Below are 24,122 nucleotides of genomic sequence, written 5' to 3' on the forward strand. Positions count from 1 at the left end.
TTTGTTCCGTAACAATATAATGATCATTTATTCTATATTTGAGACCTTAGAATTCTTTTTTTAAAAAATATTTTATTAAAGTTTTGATGATACAGAAAGAAAAAAAGAAAATATGTAGACACATAAAAATAAACTGCTATTTACACAAACAAAAATCCTTCGCACCCCCATGATCTTAGAATTCGTATACAGTAACACTATACAAGTTAAGTAGAGCCAGTCCTAGGGTCATGGGGACTGCCTGTTTTGTAATCAAAGAAATTTCTGTAAATACATTTCCCTAGAAATTTCTGTTTTTTGGACAGAACAGTGGGAAATCCCAACACATGGGAGAGCTGTTCGGTTTTCATCCAGGAACTGTCTTCTTCCTCTATGTCCCATCCTTGCAGCCCAATGTGATGCATGTTTACTCAGAAGTAACTCATTAAGTTGAATGCAGCTACGTGCAGCAGAGGATCGCAGCCCCGCTGTCCAAAGCCAGATTTTTCTTTTTGCTGAGCGCTAGAATTTTCAACTGACAAAAATCTAGGCCGTGATATGATTTGAAGGGGGGGGGGGGTAAACAGAACGCAATTGTTCCGAAGCTCGTTCTCATTGCGCAAACTCGAAAGGGGGCGTGACTACCGGGCCTGTCGGGAAAGAGCGCCCGCCTACCCGCCCGCCGCTAATCTTTCCTCGAACGCCTCCGAGCGCGGGGAAGGCTTCTCCATCACGCCGTTGGGCCCGCCTTTTCCTGCGCCGCTCTACAATCCCCGCTCTCGTTTGTTCCGGCACAGCCGCGGCCGGTCTCCGGGTGAAAGTCACTTTGAGGGAAGAGCCGTGAGTTCCGCTGCTGCCGTTGCTGAGGTGCGAAGCGCGGAGGCCCGAGGGAGCCCGGGCCGGGAGGAGGAGGAGGAGAAGCCCTGTCCTTTTCTTAGAGACGGGCCGGGGCTTGGGTGCTGGTTGCCGCCATGCCGGACTCCTTCCTTCCCTGTAGGGGAACCGGCCGACGGCAGGGCTCAGGGCCCAGAGGCTGAAGGGCGGGGGAGGGAGCAGGGAAGCCCCGGGTTCGAATCCCGCCAAGGAGGCTTTTCCAAGGCGGCTTTTCCAAGGCGCCTTTGTCTCGGCTCTCATCGCCCCCGTTCTGTAATACTGGGGCTTTCTCCGGGGTGGACAGGCTTCAGGCCTGGTGGGACCCGCTCTGCGTTTTTAATAATAATAATAGTAATAATAATAAATTTATTATTTATACCCCGCCCATTTGGCTGGGTTTCCCCATACACTCTGGGAGGCTTCCAGCAAAATATTAAAATACAATAATTTAAGAAGACATAAGTTTAAGAATGGATTCTGAGCCCAGGAATGCGATAAATTACACACACGTCCACTTCCGGATGACTACAAACCCCACCCCAACCCCCGCCTCCTTAAATTATTTTAGCGATATATATTGGAGGGTGGGGAGACTACTGCAGCATCCTTGATAGGTGGCAATCTGGCTTCTGCTTAAATCTCCTTCCATGGCAGGATGCTAAACAATCTGCACAAAATGAAGGCACTCCACCCCCTACCCCCCTAATATTTAGTCTCCAGTTCCTTACACATAATTAGAACTTCAGCTCATACCTGCTGGAGCAACAGGAGATAGATTTGCCCCATGTTACAGCTGGTCAGATAGTTGAAGGTGACTATTGTGCCACCTCTTAACTGTCTCTCTGACAGTCTAAATATAACATGCTTATACCTGTGTTTCAGAATTGCAATGCAATAATACTCAGGTGGCTAAAAATTACGATTAAAATAAATAAATCAGTTTTTAAAAGATGATTTGTAAATGCTATGTTTCTTTTCATTAAATCTGAACATAAGCATGTTGGACATACAGTTAAATCTCCAAACTGAATCAGAGACCCTTATCATTGCGCTAAAGGAGGCCTTTCCATATAAATGAAGTTATGAATATAATGAACCTGTTAGGAATATCTACACTCTTAAGTGCTTTACAGGTCTTAGGTTTTAACTGCTGTTTAGGAAATATATGAAGAAGTCTGGGAAACTTTATTTAAATCAATGGTTTCAATTGCCCCCTTTCCTTTGCTGTCACCTTGAAGTAATTCAAATGTCATTGCTATTTATGTGTGAGATACTTTTGAGTACTTTCTAATGTATCATTATTTGTTGTATAGTACATGTCTTTTTATTTGTTGTTGGGTTGCAAGAGGCTTTTTGCAGGTGTGTTGAGCTGGCTTGTCATCTTCCTCCTCCCTTTAGTCTTAGCAAGGCTGCTGTACATTTTTTACTAGCGGTGTAAGAATTTTAGCAGGTAGTGCTCTTTCTGTCTGCATGCTTGGGCAAAAGCTCCCAGTGCTGAATTTCTGCCTGCTGCACAACTGTTGTAGGTGCAGCTGCATAGCTGAAAGAGTATCGATGGTGGCATTTTTAGTGAAGCCCCAAAGAGCTCTTTCTCTATCCCACTGACCAGGTAAGGTGACCAGGTGGAATGGGAGGCTTCTGAAATGGTGCAGGAGAGGAGGCTTTGGTGGAGGCAGCTTTAATCAAACTTGCTGCAGAACTGACAGGTTGCATCTGCTGGGAACTTCTCTGTACTGAAGGTACAGGAGTACTATTCTTGATTGCTTCTTGCCATGCTACAAAGAAGTGACTATTGCTACTTGGATGCATCTGAGATCAGGGAGCAAGACTTTTTAGGTATGCTTGATACACATGTTTCAGGTATGCAGTCATCAGGAGTGGGAGCAGGGCTTTTGGTTGCATTAACTTCTTCTGCTGCAAATGTAATACTGGGAGCTGTCATCATGCTCAAGGCAGCTCACAACATGAAAATATTTACATAATTAATGCAAACTACAAAAGTAGTAATAAACAGTAAATTTGTTGTTGTTGTTCAGTCGTTCAGTCGTGTCCGACTCTTCGTGACCCCATGGACCAGAGCACGCCAGGCACGCCTATCCCTCACTGCCTCTCGCAGTTTGGCCAAACTCATGTTAGTAGCTTCGAGAACACTGTCCAACCATCTCATCCTCTGTCGTCCCCTTCTCCTTGTGCCCTCCATCTTTCCCAACATCAGGGTCTTTTCTAGGGAGTCTTCTCTTCTCATGAGGTGGCCAAAGTACTGGAGCCTCAACTTCAGGATCTGTCCTTCTAGTGAGCACTCAGGGCTGATTTCTTTGAGAATGGATAGGTTTGATCTTCTTGCAGTCCATGGGACTCTCAAGAGTCTCCTCCAGCACCATAATTCAAAAGCATCAATTCTTCGGCGATCAGCCTTCTTGATGGTCCAGCTCTCACTTCCGTACATTACTACTGGGAAAACCATAGCTTTAACTATGCGGACCTTTGTCGGCAAGGTGATGTCTTTGCTTTTTAAGATGCTGTCTAGGTTTGTCATTGCTTTTCTCCCAAGAAGCAGGCGTCTTCTAATTTCGTGACTGCTGTCACCATCTGCAGTGATCATGGAACCCAAGAAAGTGAAATCTCTCACTGCCTCCAGTTCTTCCCCTTCTATTTGCCAGGAGGTGATGGGACCAGTGGCCATGATCTTAGTTTTTTTGATGTTGAGCTTCAGACCATATTTTGCGCTCTCTTCTTTCACCCTCATTAAAAGGTTCTTTAATTCTTCCTCACTTTCTGCCATCAAGGTAGTATCATCAGCATATCTGAGGTTGTTGATATTTTTTCCGGCAATCTTAATTCCGGCTTGGGATTCATCCAGTCCAGCCTTTCGCATGATGAATTCTGCATATAAGTTAAATAAGCAGGGAGACAATATACAGCCTTGTCGTACTCCTTTCGCAATTTTGAACCAATCAGTTGTTCCATATCCAGTTCTAACTGTAGCTTCTTGTCCCACATAGAGATTTCTCAGGAGACAAATGAGGTGATCCGGCACTCCCATTTCTTTAAGAACTTGCCATAGTTTGCTGTGGTCGACACAGTCAAATGCTTTTGCATAGTCAATGAAGCAGAAGTAGATGTTTTTCTGGAACTCTCTAGCTTTCTCCATAATCCAGCGCATGTTTGCAATTTGGTCTCTGGTTCCTCTGCCCCTTCGAAATCCAGCTTGCACTTCTGGGAGTTCACGGTCCACATACTGCTTGAGCCTGCCTTGTAGAATTTTAAGCATAACCTTGCTAGCGTGTGAAATGAGTGCAATTGTGCGGTAGTTGGAGCATTCTTTGGCACTGCCCTTCTTTGGGATTGGGATGTAGACTGATCTTCTCCAATCCTCTGGCCACTGCTGAGTTTTCCAAACTTGCTGGCATATTGAGTGTAGCACCTTAACAGCATCCTCTTTTAAAATTTTAAATAGTTCAGCTGGAATATCATCACTTCCACTGGCCTTGTTGTTAGCAAGGTTTTCTAAGGCCCATTTGACTTCACTCTCCAGTATGTCTGGCTCCAGGTCAGCAACCACATTACCTGGGGTGTATGAGACCTCCATATCTTTTTGGTATAATTCCTCTGTGTATTCTTGCCACCTCTTCTTGATGTCTTCTGCTTCTGTTAGGTCCTTTCCACTTTTGTCCTTGATTGTGGTAATCTTTGTACGAAATGTTCCTTTCATATCTCCAATTTTCTTGAACAGATCTCTGGTTTTTCCCATTCTGTTATTTTCCTCTATTTCTTTGCATTTTTCGTTTAGAAAGGCCCTCTTGTCTCTCCTTGCTATTCTTTGGAAATCTGCATTCAATTTCCTGTATCTTTCACTATCTCCCTCGCATTTTGCTTGCCTTCTCTCCACCGCTATTTTTAAGGCCTCATTGGACAGCCACTTTGCTTTCTTGCATTTCTTTTTCATTGGGATGGTTTTCATTGCTGCCTCCTGTATAATGTTACGAGCCTCCATCCACAGTTCTTCAGGCACTCTATCCACCAAATCTAAGTCCTTAAACCTGTTTTTCACTTCAACTGTGTATTCATAAGGAATTTGATTTAGATTGTATCTTACTGGCCCAGTGGTTTTTCCTACTTTCTTCAGTCTAAGCTGGAATTTTGCTATAAGAAGCTGATGATCAGAGCCACAGTCAGCTCCAGGTCTTGTTTTTGCTGAGTGTATAGAGCTTCTCCATCTTTGGCTGCAGAGAATATAATCAATCTGATTTCGATGTTGCCCATCTGGTGATGTCCATGTGTAGAGTCGTCTCTTGTGTTGTTGGAAAAGAGTGTTTGTGATGACCAGCTTGTTCTCCTGACAGAACTCTATTAGCCTTTGCCCTGCTTCATTTTGAACTCCAAGGCCAAACTTGCCAGTTGTTCCTTTTATCTCTTGACTCCCTACTTTAGCATTCCAATCCCCTATAATGAGAAGAACATCCTTCTTTGGTGTCATTTCTATAAGGTGTTGTAAGTCTTCATAGAAATGGTCAATTTCAGTTTCTTCAGCACTGGTAGTTGGTGCATAAACTTGGATTACTGTGATGTTGAAAGGTCTGCCTTGGATTCGTATCGAGATCATTCTATCATTTTTGAAATTGCATCCCAGTACAGCTTTCGCCACTCTTTTGTTGACTATGAGGGCCACTCCATTTCTTTTATGGGATTCCTGCCCACAGTAGTAGATATGATAGTCATCCGAACTGAATTCGCCCATTCCCGTCCATTTTAGTTCACTGATGCCTAGGATGTCAATGTTTATTCTTGCCATCTCATTTTTGACCACATCCAGCTTACCAAGGTTCATGGTTCTTACATTCCAGGTTCCTATGCAATACTTTTCTTTACAGCATTGGACTTTCCTTTCGCTTCCAGGCATATCCACAACTGAGTGCCCTTTCGGCTTTGGCCCAGCCGCTTCATCAGCTCTGGATCTACTTGTACTTGTCCTCCGCTCTTCCCCAGTAGCATGTTGGACGCCTTCCGACCTGAGGGGCTCATCTTCCAGCGTCATATCTTTTATATGCCTGTTGTCTTTGTCCATGGAGTTTTCTTGGCAGGGATACTGGAGTGGGTTGCCAGTTCCTCCTCCAGGTGGATCACGTTTGGTCCAAACTCTCCACTATGACCTGTCCATCTTGGGTGGCCCTGCACAGCATAGCTCATAGCTTCCCTGAGTAATTCAAGCCCCTTCGCCACGACAAGGCAGTGATCCATGAAGGGGAAACAGTAAATAAAGCACATCAAATAGTACACAACCAAACTGAACAATTGCCACATAAATATATGATCTAAAAATAAAGATACAAGAAAATTAGTATCGGTAATAGCAGTAAAACCCACTGAACAATACCCCAAACCAAGAGTCTGTTCAGCAATCTGAGCTTTTGTAGCTGGAGTCAGCCAGGACCCCACCCTCCCAGGCCAGGTGGAAAAAAGCTAGCAGAGCAGGGAGCAGGTCTTCCAGGACTCGCAGCTGTACAGCTGCGAAGAAATTTTGCCCCTTCAGATGTTGCTGAACCACAACTCCCATCAGCCCCAGCAAGCATCACCATTTGCCAGGGATGTAGTTCAACATCTGGAGGGCCAGAGGTTCCCTTATACCTGCTCTGCATACTACTTCTCTCCTTCCAGCATGTCCACAGCAGTGTTGGGACTTGAAGCAATATTATTTCTGGCCTCTTATTAGGCAGATATTGGGTGATGGGGTTTTAATGTTGTAGATTTGTTGGGGGGGATGTGGCGCTGTGGGTTAAACCACAGAACCTAGGGCTTGCTGATCAGAAGGTCGGCTGTTCGAATCCCTGTGACGGGGTGAGCTCCCATTGCTCGGTCCCTGCTCCTGCCAACCTAGCAGTTTGAAAGTACGTCAAAGTGCAAGTGGATAAATAGGTACCGCTCCGGTGGGAAGGTAAACGGCGTTTCCGTGCGCTGCTCTGGTTCACCAGAAGCAGCTTGTGATGCTGGCCACATGACCCGGAAGCTGTACGCCGGCTCCCTCGGCCAATAACGCTAGATGAGCGCCGCAACCCCAGAGTCGGACATGACTGGACCTAATGGTCAGGGGTCCCTTTACCTTTACCTTACTGAGATAATACTGTGTTAGTGTATTTTTTTGCTGCATGGATTGATAGGTATACATGTGTGTATGCGTGCTTGGTGGGCTGGGGTTAGATAGCTTACAGTGCAAGTAGATAAATAGGTACCACTGCGGCGGGAAGGTAAACAGCGTTTCTGTGCGCTCTGGTTTCCGTCAGGTGTTCTGTTGCACCAGAAGTGGTTTAGTCATGCTGGCCACATGACCTGGAAAGCTGTCTGTGGACAAACACTGGCTCTCTCGGCCTGAAAACAAGATGAGCGCCCCAACCCCATAGTCACCTTTGACTGGACTTAACTGTCCAGGGGTCCTTTAGCTTTACCTTTTAAACAGTGTTCTGCTCCCATGATCTGACTGTGCTGCCATCTAGTTGTTGGAATGCTCCTTGAAGATATAAATACCTTTGGGACATATAATCCCTTAACATGGGATATGGCTTCTGAGCGTTACTGCTGTGAAGCTTCTGGGTCTTTTCACATTGCTGATTTTATATATTCTTTCAGAGAAGAGAAAATGTCTGAAAGCATAAAGGAAAAGCTGGAAAATTACAAAACGGCTCCGTTTGACAGTCGGTTCCCCAATCAAAACCAAACCCGGAACTGCTGGCAGAATTATATTGGTGAATATAATTTATTTGTGTGAATTTTTGCATCCTTGGGTGAGTAATTCATCATCTGACATCTGAGTTGCCAGAGAAGTATAGAAAAATGTAGTTGTCCTATTGTACCATGTCTGAACTTCCCAACTGTTGACTTTCACTATTGCAGGCAAGGTCCGTAGTGTACTGTGCAAGTCTTCCTAAAAGTTTCAGGCTGCAGCACTTCTAGATCTGTGCATAAAATGAGGCAGTAAGTGGAAACAATAGGAAAATGCAACAGGTCAGACCATAATATTATCACTATAATATCCTCATTACGAGAATCTGCAAGTGCTATGTATTCTTTTTTATAAGTTGCTCTGGGTACTTTCTATAGTAGAGAAGGAAAGAAAGATTAAATAACAATAAAATAAGCAGAGATATGCAAAAAATACTGTCTACTGCCACCTTGTGCAGAATAAATCAGCAGATTCTTGTGAACAGTTTGGGATTTAAAAAGCTGTCCCCTGGGCTCTGTACTAGAGGAGCTGCAGTGGCCGTCTTCATAAGTCTGAAACATTTCTCTCTCCACAGATTTCCACCGCTGTGAGAAAGCCATGAAAGCCAAGGGAGGAGACCCTTATGTCTGCCAGTGGTACAAAAGAGTGTACACGTCCCTTTGCCCCGTTTCTTGGGTATGTGAACGGAACTGAGCAGGGCTAAGGAGTGTGTATGTGAAAGAGAAATAGGTGTCAGAGTAAAGGATGGGCTTGATGGGTGGTGTTTGGCACATTTCAGTGCTCTGTTATTTGACTGAAGGGGAGGTTCTGTGGACCATCGGCTGTGTTGGGTGAAGCCTCAGAGATGCAATAGACAGATGCTTAATGTCTGTCAGAAAATTTCAATCTGCTCAAAATGATAACCACTAAAACCTATTATTTTGCATAAAATGAGTAATGTGAGCCTGATGTGTTCCCATATTTTTAGCCATATGTGGCAAAAGAACAAGGAGGATATGTATTGATAAGTGATAGGTAATAAAAGAACATAACTGGAACTACTACTATTTTTATTGTATTGCCTTGGGGACCGTTTCATGGACAAATTGCAAGGTCAAAATTTTCTTAAATATGAGGATAAGCTAGATAACTTTGCAGGAAACAAAAATATCACCTTGTGAACATTGCAACATTTTGCAGGCAACTGCCACAAAACCCACAAAAGGCGATTATAATCTGTAGTTATGAGGATTAGAAATGTGATTTAATTTTCTACAAAGAAAGCTGCAGAATTCCATGTGCAGGAGGAGATCTGTAGTCTTAGTCACTTTGCCTCTGTACCAACCCAGAAGATATGACTAATCAAAGAAGCCTGTTGGTCTTTTGCAGGTCACTAGCTGGGATGAACGCATAGAAGAGGGGACTTTTCCTGGCAAGATCTGATTGTCTTGTCCCTGCCAGTTGCTCCCTTTCTCATGACAATGCTGTGCTGCTGAGGTCTCCCACACCAAAATGCAGTGACTGAAGGATAGTCTGAAATAATGCTTTTTCTTGGTCATGCTGACTTGAGCGTCCAACGTCATGTGACAGTGCAAATTCTAATAAAAGGCATAAAAACCTGTGGCTATGGTTTGTGTTAAGATCGGCTGATTACGTGTGAATTTGTGGTAATGTTGTAAATGACTGGAGTGCTTTTTATAACGTGTAGGATACACAACTCACATAATTTTCCACAACACCCCTCCTTGCTTTGCCATAACCCCCCCCCCTCCACTTCCACTTGATAAGCAGTCTGGAATACTTTTGCACACAGAATTTCCTACTTGCTTGTTAGATTGGAGGCTGATCTGACTACATTACAGTCAGCCTTCTCTTGCAGCTGGCCAGTTCTCATGGTGCTCATGATAAAGGTTGTTTGGATATGTTGTAATAAATTACCTGAGCAGATGACAAAATTCCCTGAATTCTGTGCTTATGCAAGAGGCGGGAGCCTAGATAACACATTTTACAGAAGGGAGTTTATTTCCTGCTGGGCTTAAGGTCTGACTTCATTGCTGCTGCTTTGGCACTGTAGCATAGGAGTCAAGTCCTAGGGGCTGACGTCCCTTTGGGCCCTCAATAAAATATTTGAGGGGACCAAGACACCCCAAAGTTTATGCTCATTGCCAATTAAATTGTGCGCATGTGCTGCATCTTGTGATTATGTGCGGAGAGGCTTACCTGCTCCCCTCCCCCAATATTTTATTCAAGTTGGCATTCTTGCACTAAAGTGATATTTTTCTCACTGTGAGAAGCCCTTCACCTGGACAAAAGGAAAACATACAGAAATGCTTGGAACTTTTGTTCAGGTAGTTGATTGTTAGGAAGCAAGCAAGCCCTACTCAGGGTGATTCAGATTGCTGTGTAAATATCTGTAGGGCCGCATTGTAAAGTGACAGACCTATGTACATTTACTATTGAACTCAGTGGATTTTGCTTCTGAATAAACACAAGGTAAGAATGAAAGCCTTGGCCTTCAGAGCTGATTGCAGCCCTCCAGAGAACGTGTGGTGTAGTGGTTAAGAACGGTAGACTCATAATCTGGTGAACTGGGTTCACGTCTCCGCTCCTCCACATGCAGGTGCTGGGTGACCTTGGGCTAGTCACACTTCTCTGAAGTGTCTCAGCCCCACTCACCTCACAGAGTGTTTGTTGTGGGGGAGGAAGGGGAAAGGAGATTGTTAGCCGCTTTTAGACTCCTTTGGGTAGTGAAAAAGCGGGACATCAAATCCAAACTCTTAATCTTCTTCCACACCTCTCTTATCTGGCCCTTGAGATTCCTCCGGCCATTCCCCCTTTCCCTAGGCTTCATCTTTCACTATCGCTGTTCTGAGCTTCCCCTCTGTGCTTCTGCCTGGCTGCGAGGTGTTCCTTCACTCTGATAATGCCTCTTGCTTCCCTGAATGGAGAGGTGAATGGAAAAATTACGGCAGGATCCTCTATATACCTCCTAAGAAGGAAGTCCCACAGATAAAACGAGCACGTTCCCCTTCAGTTTCTTTCAACTAGGGGGCACCCAAGCCCCGTCCCCTCCTGAGACCGCCCCTTCTGTTTAGCCCCGCCCAGCGTTCTGCGGGGAAAGGAACGCGACGTGTCCATAGAGTTAGCAATTATGCAGTCACGCTGCTGCAGTTCTTAGCAATACTTATTTCCTCCTAGTAACAAAAATAGGTTGCGGCCGAGTTTTCACCGGAGGCTGACAACGAAAGAACTACACCGTCCTGCAACCGAGGAGAGACACAGCCTATGACAGCTCTCCGCTTGTACCGGAAGTTCTATTTCTCTCTCACTCCGGTGAGGGGAAGCCTTGGTGCGCCGGAAATCCCAGGGACATCGTCATCATCGCTGCGCCGGAAGTAGTCTCGGTGGACGGTGGTCCATCTAGCTTTAGGAGCTGTTGCTACCGACTTGGAAGAGCACTTGAGCCATGGCGGCTCCGGCGATTCCGCCCCCTCCGCCGCCGGGAGGGCCCCCCGGGGTGCCTGGAGGGCTGCCCGGGAAAGGGCCACCGGCGGGGCCGGCAGCAGGAGGCGGCGGCGGCGGCGCGAAGAGTGGAGAGGAGAGACTGAAGGAAATGGAAGCCGAGATGGCCCTGTGAGTGAAGCGGGGAGAGCGCCCGTGGAGGCTCCCATTGCGGGGCCCTATGTTTGGGGGTGGGGGGGCAGCGAAGAGCAGCCAAAATGGTTTCATGGCCTGAGCTGATGGGAGATTTCAGGGGCCCCCTCCCTCCATCCCTGTCTTACAGCGACAGTCAACATTGACAGTGAACATGCTGGAAAGAAAAGCGTTGCAGGTGCTAGGAAACGGGGCTGTGGAACCCAGGGCAGTGTTGGTAATGGGAGCTCCGATTCTCCCTTGCGAATTGGGATGCTTCCAGTTCAGAGCCCACCTTAGCCTTGTTCTCAGAGCTTAGACAAACCATTCCCTTCTTTTACCTCCTGATTTCAGTACGGGGCAGATCTGTTCTGAAGTGAATGTTTCTCCAAACAGCCTGCTTTACAACTCTTGGTGTAGTTTGTCAATAGACTTTAAAACATTTGATGTTCTTGTCTGGGTTATTATTATACCTGCAAAATTGATTAGGATGAAAGGTATTGCAGATTCCAGAGTGAGCTTCCTTGCTGGCTGGGGGCGGGGCGGGATTTGAACTTGGCCCTTCATGATCCTCAGCAAGGATACAATAAAAAAAATCAAAATATCAAGACAGTTGTTCAGATTAATAATGAAATGGTGTATGTGGAGCATTTATATGGCAAAAGAATCATATAAATGCTAAGGGTTCTTGTTTACAGGTTTGAGCAGGAGGTGCTGGGAGCTCCAGTATCCTTGCCTCCTGTTGCCCCTGTGGTAGAAGCTGTCCCAGTTGCACTGGCAGTGCCAGCTGTGTCTGCAGTCCCCCCGGTCCCTGTCATCCGACCCATCATTGCCACCAACACCTACCAACAGGTGAGGAGTCTGCTTGAGACTTACTTTTTGGAATGCAGGATGCTTGCTGGACAGCTTTGAGGGGCAGGGCTGTAGCTCAATGGTAGAAACATACTTTGCATGCAAAAGGTCCTAGGTTGAAATCCTAGCATCTCCCGTTGGGAATGGGAAATAAACCTCCTGCCTGAAACCCTAAAGAGCTGCTGCCCATGAATACTGTATAGATAATGCTGAGCTAAATGGACCAGTGGTCTCACTCTATATAAAACAGCTCCTAGCTTTCAGTAGAAGCATTGGGTTCCAGATGAGGAAGGCTGGGCTTTGGGATTAGAGGTTCAGATTACACATTTGTAATTTTCAGAATATATTGGTGCTGTCACATTTCCACTTTAGCTGAAGCAGTAGGGGTTGATTTAGGTTTTTTATTTTTATTTTTTTTAAACAAAGTAATAATAAAAAAGTAGAATTAAAAATGTGCACTCCCTCCCCATACAATTCCATTATAACTATCCAACCTCCCAAAATTTCAACACCTCTTGTGATAGTTTGACCCCTTTCCATTTTAACAGTATAAGTTCTACAAATATATTCCTTATCTCCTCAAAATCATTTCTTCTGCATATTCCCCATCTTACCTTAATAGCACATGCTAATTTATCATTAATAGCTATATCCCACACCTCTTTATACTATTCTTCCATTTTATATTCACCTTGCCCCTTGTTTATTTGTAGTATTTATTGTTGTTTTTCCCTTTCAAGTTCTTTTGCTTCAATTAAAACTAGTCTCCAGCCTGGTATCAGGCTTCAGGCCTGGAGACTGAAGTAAGAGTAATTAATTATATTCAATTATTTACTCCAAAATTTCCAAATATTTTACTGTCCTGGGTATTGATTCTTTCTTTTTTACTTCTACTTTTTAAATGTAAGAGGTCCAATAATTTCTAATTGTCCATTTTTTTGTCTTCACAAGCCCTTTGCTTTAGATTCTTTTCCAGCTGATAAGTTTAACTTCTGGCCCAGGGCTTGTGTCTAGCCCAGAAATTAAGTAGTAATGTTTATTATTTCACTACTCCAAATTACATTCCTGTTTGAAAAGTTCTTAAGGACTGACCCGTATTCTTTGCTTCATAATACTTGTTCTTCAGAATGAGAAATCCATCCTTTAAAATCCATCCTTTGTCTCTGAGCTCTCAGTTTCTGCTGCTTACTCCATGGCCAGCAGAACCTGCTCCCCCTGCCCTGATTTAGGTTTTGATCAGTGTTTTGAAACGGTAGAAGATTTCTTTTTAGCACATAGGTAATACAGTGTGGTGTAATTCTACAACAAACCATTCCTATAGCACTAACACTGTGTTTTTCTCTTCATTGCTACCTTGCCCATTAAGTTGTGACGTGCAAATCCTCTTTCAATCATGCCACTTTTATGTTCTATCCAGCACCTACCATGCTGCTGAGTGCAAGGCAGAATTGATGCACACCATGCAAGTTAGATAGGCATTTGATCTTCAGGAAGCAAGGAGTACAGATAGTGTAGGGTTTTGTTCTGATGCAGCAGAGCTGCCCTTAGGAAGCTGGGGTGAGAAGGATGAATGTGTGAATACTAAGCTTTCATACTTGACTGTTCATCTTACTTCGCTGACATCTGTTCCTGCCATTCGTTTCTTTTTTTCTTCCAGGTCCAGCAGAGTCTGGAAGCTCGAGCAGCAGCGGCAGCCACTGTGGTGGCCCCCATCGTGGCTCCTCCAGTGCCATTTGTGGGCCCAGGTATATAGCCAGCGCCTTTGTAATCCTATGCTTACCTGAGGGATGCGAAGCCTGTGTCCCTCCAGTTGTTGGACTCCCAGCTCTCATCAGCCTCAGCCACCATGGTTGGGGCTGTTGGAAGTTGTAATCCAGTGACCTCTGTAGGGTCACAGGTTCCCCACCACAACTGCAGTTATGTCAGATATTAAGTTGTGTCCCACCCAAAATGCTTAAGAAAATAACCAAGCAATTAAAACAGATTAATAAATTGTTAATGTGCTAAGATCACATCAGCAGAGGAATGAAAAAGCTGTGGCCCTCCAGCTATTGCTGGACTACACTTACCATCATTCCTAGCCTTTACTGTGTTGATTGGTGCTGATGGGAGTTGAAAGTCCAGCATCTGGATTGCCACAGGCACTCCATCTCAACTAAACTAGGAAATAAAACATTCAAGAACCTACAAGTCATAGGCCTGAAAGAAGAAATAAGTTTTCAGCTAGCTTCAGAACAGCAAGAGGGAAGTGTTCAGACAGAAACTCACAGTTTGTTGACCCTGCAATAGAGAAAGTTATTTTAAGTGTTTCCTCCAATCACACCTCATATGGAGGCAGGGCATGCAGAAAGGGACTCTCCAGCTGACCTAAGTGGCCAGGGAGGATCATATTGGAGAAGACGATCCCTTCATGTATACTGGTTGTCAGTCATTTAGGGTTTTAAAGGCTAATTGCCAGCACTTTGAATTTATCCTGGAAACAGCAAAGTTGATATAAAAGAGCAGAGATAGCAAAGATTGTGAAATGGGCTTCGTATGTCCAAGGGCCATGAAATCCATTCTCTCTTCCCTCCAGCTGTCCCCCCGCAACGGCCCCCCATCCTCCGACCGACCTTTGTGCCTCATGTTCTGCAGAGATCTGGTAAGCTGTATTTTTATTATTTGTTGGTTATCTTCACCGTTTTGCAAGGAACCTGGAGTGGGATGTTTGGTGGGATTCTGTGGAGCAGATATGAAGCCATGATTCAGTGGGAGTGCATATAATTTGTATGGGTGAAGGCTCAGGTTCAAGCCCTAGGTTGAGGATATTGAGTAGATGGGAATAGCCTCTGCTTTGAAGATGATGGCAAGGTTCTGGTGGTCAGGATTAGTCAGGTTCACTATAGGTCTCCTCATTAAGAGTAGGGATGGGGAATCTTTGTGCTTCCTGAAGTTGTTGGACTGCAGCTCATGTCATCCTTTACCATTTGACCATTCTGGCTGGGCTGTTGGGAGTTGGAGTCCAACAACATCTGGAGGGCCAGTTTTTCCATCCTTGATGTAATGTATCTTCTTCCTATTCAGCACAGACATAGGTTTTCTTTCACCAATCCTCTTCCTGTGACTCTTCCTGATAAGCAAGTTTATATTAAAAAGAAAAATCCATTGGGTGTCTAGCCATGTTTCCATTATAGCACAAGGTATGGGTGGTTTTAAAGAGTGTTAGCCTTCTTCCCCATGGATTTTCTATCGATGGCTGCTAGGAATGATGGCCGTGTTTAACACCCACAGTTTGAGGCACTATGCCTATGAATGCCAGTTGCTGGGAATCAGAAATTTGGAGAGTGCTGTCACTCTCAGGTCCTGCTTGCGGGCTTCCCATGGATACCTGGTTGGCCACTAGGAGAACAGAATGTTGGACTAGATGGGCCTTTGGCGTGATGTTCCTATTGTGCCTCAAGGCATTTGCACAGAAGTTGGGGAACGCACATCTCTCCATACCCTGTTGTCTCTGGGGCTCTTGGGGAACCCAGAGGCTTTTTGGGGTTCAGCTGAGTTTGAAGGAAAAAACAATAATTCCTTCCCTTTGAGCCACAGTGTATAAACCAGTCAATGAATGGAAAGTGTGTTTTTCCGAACGCAAAGCTCTTTAATTACAGCCAAGGGTAGAGAAACTGAAGGTTGGGTGGGCAGAAAACACCAGAAATATTTTAGATGCCTTTATTGGTCAGTGTGCTAGGTGCTGCCTAACACTGCTTTCTAATTATTATTGCATTTTCTTTTTGCAGGTGGCCCTCGTCCTCTGCCAATGCGGCCTCCTCATCACCAATCTATGGTGGGGCCCCCCATGTCAGGCCCCCAGGGCCCCCCAATGCTTATGGGCCCCCCAATGCAGAGAGCACCTGGCCCGCCCTTAGGGGGAATAGGGCCCATGAGATCTGGTCCTCCAGTGAGTTTCTTTTTCTTTGGCGAGAGGGCGGGGGTGTTGTCTGTTTTTCCGATTTTTGAGGCTGCTTCTGTTCCAGAGTTCACTCAGAGGGGAATAGATTGGGACATGCCAGTGTAGACCAAAGGGCTACTGGGAAAGAAGCAGGAGAGAACTGCCTTCTCTTTAGCTCAGTGTTACCGGTCTACAGCTCCCATCATCCCTAGCTAGCAGGATCAGCAATCAGGGATGATGGGCGTTGTAATCCAACAACAGTTGTGGACCCAGGTTTGAGAAACCCTGCTTTTCTAGAAGTCTGATTCAGAACTATTATCAAGCAACAGGATGTGCCCAACAGGGGGAGGTGACTGGGGATGAGAGCTGGAGAACATCCTTTATTATGTTGCCAGACTGGAAATGAACAGCTTGAATATTTGGCACTATGTGACTTAGCTGCCAAGGGGAAAGCTTTATGGGAGTGGCTGGTGTTCAATTTTATTTACCGGTATGTGGGTGTTTTTTTATCTCACTCTTCAACAACAAAAGGCTCCCAGATCACTAGTATAACAAGGTCGTCCCTGTCCTCAAGTTTGAAGTTTAAAGATACAAGGTATGAAAGAAAAATGCATTAGGAAGTGGAACGAAATAAACAAACTTTGGCGCAAGCTCTCAAGCAACAGAGACTTGCAGGTTCAAAGTGGGATGGGGACTTGATCAGCCTCATACTTCAGATATTAGCGTTGAACTTGCAAAACTGACACTGATTGCTGTCTGCTTTTTGGCTAGGTTGGGCCAGGGATCCCCGTCAGTCCTCTGGCACCGCTGGTGCCTGTTCCTCGACCCGTGGTGGTGCCCCCCAAAGTGAACCCCACTGTCATCCAGGCCGCTCCCACAGTGTATTCTGCCCCACCAGTGAAGAAGCAAGAGGTTAGTTGTGAGCATGCCGAATGAAGGCCATATTATTTTTTTATTATTACTATTTATTGCATTTGTATCCCATCTTTTTTTCCCAAGGAGCTCAAGCACGTGGTTTTCCCCCTATCCATTTTATCCCCGCAACAACCCTGTGTGGTAGGTTGGGCTGAGACTTGGCAGTGACTGGACCAAGGTCACCCAGTGAGCATCATGGCTGAGGGGGGATTTGCTTCCTGGGTCCTTGTCTGACGCTCTAGCCACTACACACACAGTTTAATTCCCCCAAGTGTCCAATGGGTGGATCCTTTCTGACACCGTGCGCGAAGTTAACTGTGCCACTTAAGATTACCTTTGCCAGACAGTTCCGGCAAGGTGGAGACATCTGGAAAAAGGCCTCCAATGTGTACTACACTGGTGACATCACAGCCCTTCCTTTTCCTTCTGCAGGAAGAGCATCGGGAGCCCCCGCCCCCCGTAGTGGAGGAGAAGGAGCCAGTTGGGATGGAGGAGCCTGTGATAGGTCCAAGTATGCCGGAGGCGGAGCCTGTTCCAATGGTGGATGTGAGGAGCCTGCAGCCACTACGTGGGCACGAGCAGCCACCCGTGCGGGGGAAGCGATCCCGGGGGCCCGATGCTGGATTTGTACCTGTCGAGGTAAGGAGCAGTGGTGGCTTCCCACTAGAAATGGGCAGAAACTGGTGGGGAAGTGAGGTGAGATACCTCTGCAGCAGAAATTGCTCCCACTTACAGTCATTACACAGAGGCAGCTTAAGGTCCAAAACGGTTTACTGCTGTAGAAGATAAGGCTTCAGTAAAGCAGCTCCGGACGTTGATATATACATAACAGCTTGTCTGTAGACTTTTTATTCTGGCAGATATATACATACAAGTACAAAATATTTCTATATTCAAGATATAACACAGACTCCAACTCATGGACAGACTCACGGACTCACACACTGCAGCAAAAGACCTGGCCACCATGAGTTGGCATGCCTTAACACTGGGCTGTAACCATAGCAACAGGCTTGACTGACCTTGTACCTGTTGGCTTATCTCATACATGGGTGATTTATGCACATGAAGGAAATTAACTCCTTCCTCATGTCCAGTTCCTCCAACAGGTTAAATGAGAATGTGAGGGTAAAGAGAGTCTGGTTCAGTCAACCTACCTACTTGGAGGTCACCAGGCTAGAAACAAGTTTCCATTTGAAACAAATTCTTGAAGTGGTCTGTTGCCTAATCAGCACATTCTCTCTCTCCCCATCCCCGGCCAGCCTGTTGTAGAGAGCACACCAGAGGACAAGAAGAAAATGAAGCAGGAAAAGCTCAAGCGCTGCATCCGCACAGCTGCTGGGACATGCTGGGAGGACCCCAGCTTACTTGAATGGGATTCTGGTGAGTGTCCATCTGCAGGTGGATTGGTGAACAGTCGAAAATACTCATTGCAAGGGACTGTTCCCTCAAGCCTGGGTTTAGTTGACATCAGTGGTTGACAATAAATGCTTTTATATTTAAACTTCTGTTTGAAATAAATGTTAATTCCAGGTTAACAAACTTTCATCAAGCCAAACTTGACTTTTGAGACTTGGATTATAAACTATTAAAATTAGACATGTTTGGGGGAAATAACACACAATTTTACTGCTGTTTGAAGGCCGAGGAGTCACAGAAGACACTGTGGACTAGTACCTTGACTGCTGCAAATCATCCTGCTTTCCTTTTGCCCACATACTTTGCTATCTTGAGGGCCAGAAACTTGTTATGCTTGTCAAAAGGGCAAATTGCCCAGCCTCATGTCTTGTCCTCTTCCTCCCTTCCTCTCTCGGCCCCAGATGATTTCCGGATCTTCTGTGGCGACCTGGGCAATGAAGTGAACGATGACATCCTTGCACGCGCTTTCAGCCGCTACCCCTCCTTCCTGAAGGCCAAGGTTATCCGGGACAAGCGCACCGGCAAGACGAAAGGCTATGGCTTTGTCAGCTTCAAGGACCCAAACGACTATGTCCGTGCCATGCGGGAGATGAATGGTGAGACGCTACCTGAGCTGCGGACCCAGTTCATGGGAGCAGAATCCTAGAATTTCAAGGGTTGAGGTGCCTGATCCCTATTGGGCAGGGGGTGGGGAGAGCTAGGAGCTGTATAGGGCCTGGAATTGCTCACTCCCAGTGGAGCCCCTGCTCTGCTGAAGTGGGGAAAGATCATGGAGCAGTGGCAGAGCATGCAGTGGCAGAGCATGAAGACAGTCCCAAGTTCAGTTCCTGGCATTTCTAGGATCAAGTAGCAGGCAATGAGAAGAACCTTTGCTTGAGACCTTGGAGCACTGCTGCCAGGCAGAGTAGATAGAACTAGACTAGACAAACCCAGTACAGTGGTACCTTGGTTCTCAAACTTAATCCATTCCGGAAGTCCGTTCCAAAACCAAAGCTTTCCAAAACCAAGGCGTGCTTTCCCATAGAAAGTAATGCAAAATGGATTACTGTAATCCGTTCCAGACTTTTAAAAACAACCCCTAAAACAGCAATTTAACATGAATTTTATTATCTAACGAGACCATTGATCCATAAAATGAAAGCAATAAACAATGGACTGCAGTCACACAATCAATCAGTCAGTAGCTGAACTGGGTTCCACACAGTCACAAAAACAAAAGAGCCGCAAAAACAAAAACGCAAAATAAATAGCAAAAACAGACAGACCTCAGCTTAACACTCAAAACGGAAGCGTGGCACTCAAAATGGAACACGTTCGGCTTCCAAAAAAAGTTCACAAACCGGAACACTTACTTCCAGGTTTGCAGTGTTCGGGTTCTAAGTTGTTTGAGTGCCAAAGCGCTTGAGAACCAAGGCACCACTGTAGTGTGTATCAGGCAGCTTCCTGTATTTAAGGCAGCAATATGTCTACTTGTTTTCTGAATCTTTTCAAGGTTCAATACTACAGGGAAATGGCCAGCTCCTCACCTGCCAGAACTGTTGTGCTGGGTCTTGAAGGCTCTCATAGCATCTCCAAAGCTGCTGCCTATTATTACTATTACTATTACTATTACTATTACTATTACTATTACTATTTACTGCCTAAGGTCCCAGGGCAGGTCATAACAATTTAAAGTGCAACATAAAAAACAGATTATAATCACAAGTGTAGGGTGGGTCCTAAAATACTGCACCTTGGGTGTCAAAGGACAAGGTAAAAGAGGTGTGTCTTCAGCATGTGATGGAAACTGTAGGGGAAGGTGTCAGGTGCACCTCTCTGGGGAGGGAGTCCCACAGACTAAGAGCTGCCACAAAGAATGCCTTTTCCTGGGCAGCAGCCACTGAGCTTTTGAAAGCGATGGAACTATCAAGAGGGCTCACTCTGCTGATGTTCAACACCTAAAAGGATCTGTAACGTGACATACATCTCGAGGAGGGAGCAGGCCACCAAGGCTCTCTGGAAACTTGTGTACCTCTAATCTGGTGTATATTTTGAGGAATATGACTGACTTCAGATGCTCCCGCTTGGGGAAATCTCTAGGGTTGCTCAGTTCCCACATTAGTTGTCTTGTTTGATGGCGTAACCGGAGGCTATTGGCACAACGTATTGCGTTGAAGCCCTGGGGTGTCAGCCAGAGAATTAACCGAAGGCGGCTTGGGAAACAGCTCCACGTTTCTCCAACTGCACAAGGTGAGCCGGCTTGGGCGGGATATTCTTACTGAACCTTCTTTCCCCTCTCTCTCTCTGCCTCCCCCCCTCCCCGCCAACCTCCCCACTGCCCTTTCTTGTGTGTCTGCGGCAGGAAAGTACGTCGGCAGCCGGCCCATCAAGCTGCGCAAAAGCATGTGGAAAGATCGCAATATTGATGTGGTGCGCAAGAAACAGAAGGAGAAGAAGAAGTTGGGGCTGAGGTAACGAGGTGTAGGATGCCATTGTCTGCTGTTTACCCATGAGCCCCTTGAAGCAAGGAATTGAGTGTCTGTAGGCCTATTTGATCCTGCCCTCTGCTGGAGAAGAAGCAGACCGCAGGAAGAAGCTGCCGGCAGGAGATAGGAAGTGCTTTGTTACTCCATCAGTCTGAGGCCTCTTCTGTGCAGAAGAGACGTGCGTGTTCTCTCTTTGTCAAACACAGACAAACCCTTCCCCATGATCTGTGCAGCCTAATAGCAGCTTTGTGGGTTCAGTGCTGAGGAGTCGCAACCTGCAAACTCAGCTGGGGGATAGTTTGTGTGTAATGAAAACTTCTGTGGACAAAAGTCTTCTTACCCAATAAAGTTGTGTGTATGTTTTTTCTTTCTTACTACATCCATTCACCTTGTCTTCTGTGTAGTTATTCCCTCGCTAGTTTCCCTCTGAACAATATGGCCTATTGTGGGTCCCCCACTTTTTTTTTTTTTACTTTTTTAAAAGAAAGATGCTGGAGTTTGTGCCCCTCCAGGCTCCTGGACTGCATCTTCCCTGACTATTGGCCAGGGCTGGTACGAATTGGAGGCCAACTGGTTCCCCATCCCTGGGCTAAATGGCCATCTGCCACATTCTTGGCTCTAGACAATTCCTTCTGTTGTGGTGCCCCTTCTCCTAGAAGGAGAGTGCCTTCCTTTCCTGGTTGATAAAGCTTCTTCCTGTTCCATAAAGCTCTAACCTCAAGAGATTATCTTGAGTCTGTGATACCAGTGGCTGAATCTTGTAGCCAGATGGTCTCGTGAGACCCTGAAAAGCCACATGTAGGGTTAACGTGATTCCTGTGATGCGGTTGCTCAGAAGGAACCATTGTGGTCCTGGAAAGCGGGTTGTTGTTGTTTTGTTTAGATTTTATCCAAAAGGGTCGACTTACAAGCAAAGTGTTTAGAGGTTAATATCCCCCATTTATTTGATTTAACATTTAACTTTCCATCCCTATTCTTCTCCACGCCCCCAAGGTGCCCCCTCTCCTCCCCACAAGCAGAGCCCTCGTCAAAGTCCTAGGAAAGCATCCTTCTTCCAGGTAAGCCTGTTTGCCTCTACTCTGACTGGCAGCATCTCTCCTTATTAAGAAAATTATTTTTAAGCTGTTCTAGGAAATGCTGAGGTTTCTTGGAAGCTTATCAGAGGAAATTGGGGTGGGAGGGGCGTGGAACTATCCTTCAGTGTCGGAGTGCATGCTTTGCATAGGAACCTAATCAAGCCCTGCTGGGTTGTCTAGTGCAGCAATCTGTTCTCGCTGTGACCAAACAGTTGCCCACTGGAAACCTGCATGGAGAGCCTGAGCTCAATGGCAACCTGGTCTGATTCCTAGTAGCTACTATTCAGAAGCATACGGCCCCCAGCAGTGGAGGTAGAACAGAGCTATCTGGTTTAGTAGTTGCCGGAAGGCTTATCCTCTATTAATTTGTCTGGTTTTTGAAGGCCCCCTAAAACGATGGCTGCCACTGCCTCTTAAAGTGGTATGCAGAAAGTTGCAATATCAACCTCTGGCATCTTGTTAAAAAGATGGGGTGCAGTGAAGCATTCAGCCTAAGGGCCCTGCGAGGCTGCTGCCGGTCAGAATTGGCATTACTGGGTTAGATGGCCAAATAGCCTGACCTCTTCCTAAGACCAGCCTTCTACTCATTGGTGCTGTGGGTGTGCCAGTTTCCGTAAACCAGGAGAGGGGAACCTGTTATGTCAGCTTCATTTCCTATGGGTTGACCAGTTGGGTTGCACACCTGTGGTGGGGGTCAGAGATAAAAGCGCGTCACGTTACCTACCTCTTCTCTTCTCTCACCCACCCCAGACATAAATGGTGCTTCTACCGTTCCTTTCATGCATCTGGGGAAATTGTGCCAGGGTTTCTTATGAGAGTGTCTTCCTGGCTTCTTAAAGGCTTTGGGCTGGGCACTGAAGAGAAAAGGAATTGCCCTCCCCACAAGCAACAGCAAGAGGAGGGTACCTGTAGAGGCATATGCATTTCCCATTTGGAGTTGGGAATAGCTGCTTTTATTTTATTTATTTTTTGCAAGCAGAGGGGAGCAGAACCAGGGAAGCGAAGGAGCCTCTTGTATCATCCGCCCCCCCTTGTGTTATTGCCTGGCCCATCTGCTTCGTAACCCCCATTGTTCTGGCTGTGCATGTCCTAGACAAGCTGTCTGCATTGTCCTGGGGCCGGACAAACAGGAAAAGCAGCCGTGGATTTGGGCACGAGAGCAGGAAGCAGATGGGAGAAGTGGAGGAAGGTGGGTGCTTTGACCCCTGCAGGGGTGGAGGCTGTTGGGCAGACTGCAGCTGTAGAGGTGGGACAAGGCTCTGCTCTGCTCCCTTGATTAAATAAGAGAAATGGGGGGGGGGGAGAGAGACAAGAGAGGGGGAAATGCTGACGGGCCTCTGTTGGGAAAAGGATCTGGAATTCCTGCAAGGAACCCTGGGATTTAGGGGGAGTCCGTGTCAGGGGGAGAAGGGGGGGGAATATAAATAAATATATAATAATTGCAACTCAGGAGTGGGAAAACTACAGGCTTTGGGGGTTTCCATTGCTGTTTTTTAAACCAGACTACCAAAATGGCCTTTGAGGGTTTTGTAGAGCCATGTGCACATACCAGTTCAGCTCTACAGCTCAGGAATTACATGCACCTGACTCTAAAAGTGCACAACAGAGCTCCACAGAGGTACTATTCTTATTTCAAAGTGGAGGAAACATTATAAACTGAAAGAGATTTAGTAGTCTTTCCTGTTTCTCTGGGAACTGTAGTTCTGTGAGGGGAAGTGACCCATCTCCAAGCAACAACATCCTCCCCTAATGACGGTCCTCCACAGATCCTGAGATTGCTAAAGTCATTGAAAACCAATATATGTTCCATTCTTAATAGATGGCCTCCACACACTGTTTAGAGGCAAATTTGCAGTACGCAGCATGAGGCCTGGCATTACCACAAGGCACCCTGGGGCACTTGTTAGAGCACCAGTGATTGTCCAGGATCCACAGGGATACCTGCGCTGACCCACACCCTAGTAGTGCCCATTGGCTGGGTCTGGGGTGCTGACTTCTTAATTTGCCATGCTGCCCCAAAATAGCATGACTCCAAACCACTGTAGGGATTCTGGAAGGAAACAGAGTGCTTTTAGTACAGATGAGAAGGGAATAGGTGCTCCAGACTTTGGAAAGAGGTTGGAAAATACTCAAGACTTTGGAAAGGGGTTAGAAAATAGCCCACTCGAGAGCCTTGAACGGAGTTCAGTCTAACCATTGTGCTTTGAGGTTTGTAATCACATAGAATGGCGAAGACCATTTTGTGGAGGTCACTATAGGTTGTTCACCTGCAGCGTTCAGCTCAACCCCTCTTGATA

At 46.0% G+C, this 24,122-nt stretch overlaps 2 protein-coding genes across 2 annotated transcripts; both read left to right on the forward strand.

Annotated features, from left to right (window-relative positions):
• The first annotated feature begins 701 nt into the window (after positions 1–701).
• Positions 702–9,173, forward strand: LOC117051603 (cytochrome c oxidase subunit 6B1). The gene is made up of 4 exons (XM_033158159.1): positions 702–846; positions 7,474–7,589; positions 8,142–8,242; positions 8,936–9,173. The coding sequence occupies exons 2-4, from the start codon at positions 7,484–7,486 to the stop codon at positions 8,987–8,989; spliced, it is 261 nt and encodes an 86-aa protein (XP_033014050.1). The 5' UTR covers positions 702–846; positions 7,474–7,483; the 3' UTR covers positions 8,990–9,173.
• A 1,754-nt stretch (positions 9,174–10,927) lies between these two features.
• On the forward strand, positions 10,928–21,136 carry RBM42 (RNA binding motif protein 42). Its single transcript, XM_033158160.1, has 10 exons — positions 10,928–11,179; positions 11,878–12,031; positions 13,689–13,776; positions 14,607–14,672; positions 15,799–15,959; positions 16,722–16,862; positions 17,298–17,504; positions 18,128–18,248; positions 18,686–18,880; positions 20,626–21,136. The coding sequence occupies exons 1-10, from the start codon at positions 11,013–11,015 to the stop codon at positions 20,736–20,738; spliced, it is 1,413 nt and encodes a 470-aa protein (XP_033014051.1). The 5' UTR covers positions 10,928–11,012; the 3' UTR covers positions 20,739–21,136.
• Positions 21,137–24,122: the final 2,986 nt, after the last annotated feature.

The sequence above is a fragment of the Lacerta agilis genome, chromosome 8, assembly GCF_009819535.1.
Source record: "Lacerta agilis isolate rLacAgi1 chromosome 8, rLacAgi1.pri, whole genome shotgun sequence".
NCBI classification, from domain to species: domain Eukaryota; kingdom Metazoa; phylum Chordata; class Lepidosauria; order Squamata; family Lacertidae; genus Lacerta; species Lacerta agilis.

Coding starts and splice junctions, on each gene's coding strand:
- RBM42 (XM_033158160.1), top strand. CDS start 11,013: ATGGCGGCTCCGGCGATTCCGCCCCCTCCGCCGCCGGGAGGGCCCCCC. Junction 13,777..14,606: donor AGTGCCATTTGTGGGCCCAG/GTATATAGCCAG, acceptor TCTTCCCTCCAG/CTGTCCCCCCGCAACGGCCC. Junction 18,249..18,685: donor CTTACTTGAATGGGATTCTG/GTGAGTGTCCAT, acceptor TCTCGGCCCCAG/ATGATTTCCGGATCTTCTGT.
- LOC117051603 (XM_033158159.1), top strand. CDS start 7,484: ATGTCTGAAAGCATAAAGGAAAAGCTGGAAAATTACAAAACGGCTCCG. Junction 7,590..8,141: donor CTGCTGGCAGAATTATATTG/GTGAATATAATT, acceptor CTCTCTCCACAG/ATTTCCACCGCTGTGAGAAA. Junction 8,243..8,935: donor CCCTTTGCCCCGTTTCTTGG/GTATGTGAACGG, acceptor GGTCTTTTGCAG/GTCACTAGCTGGGATGAACG.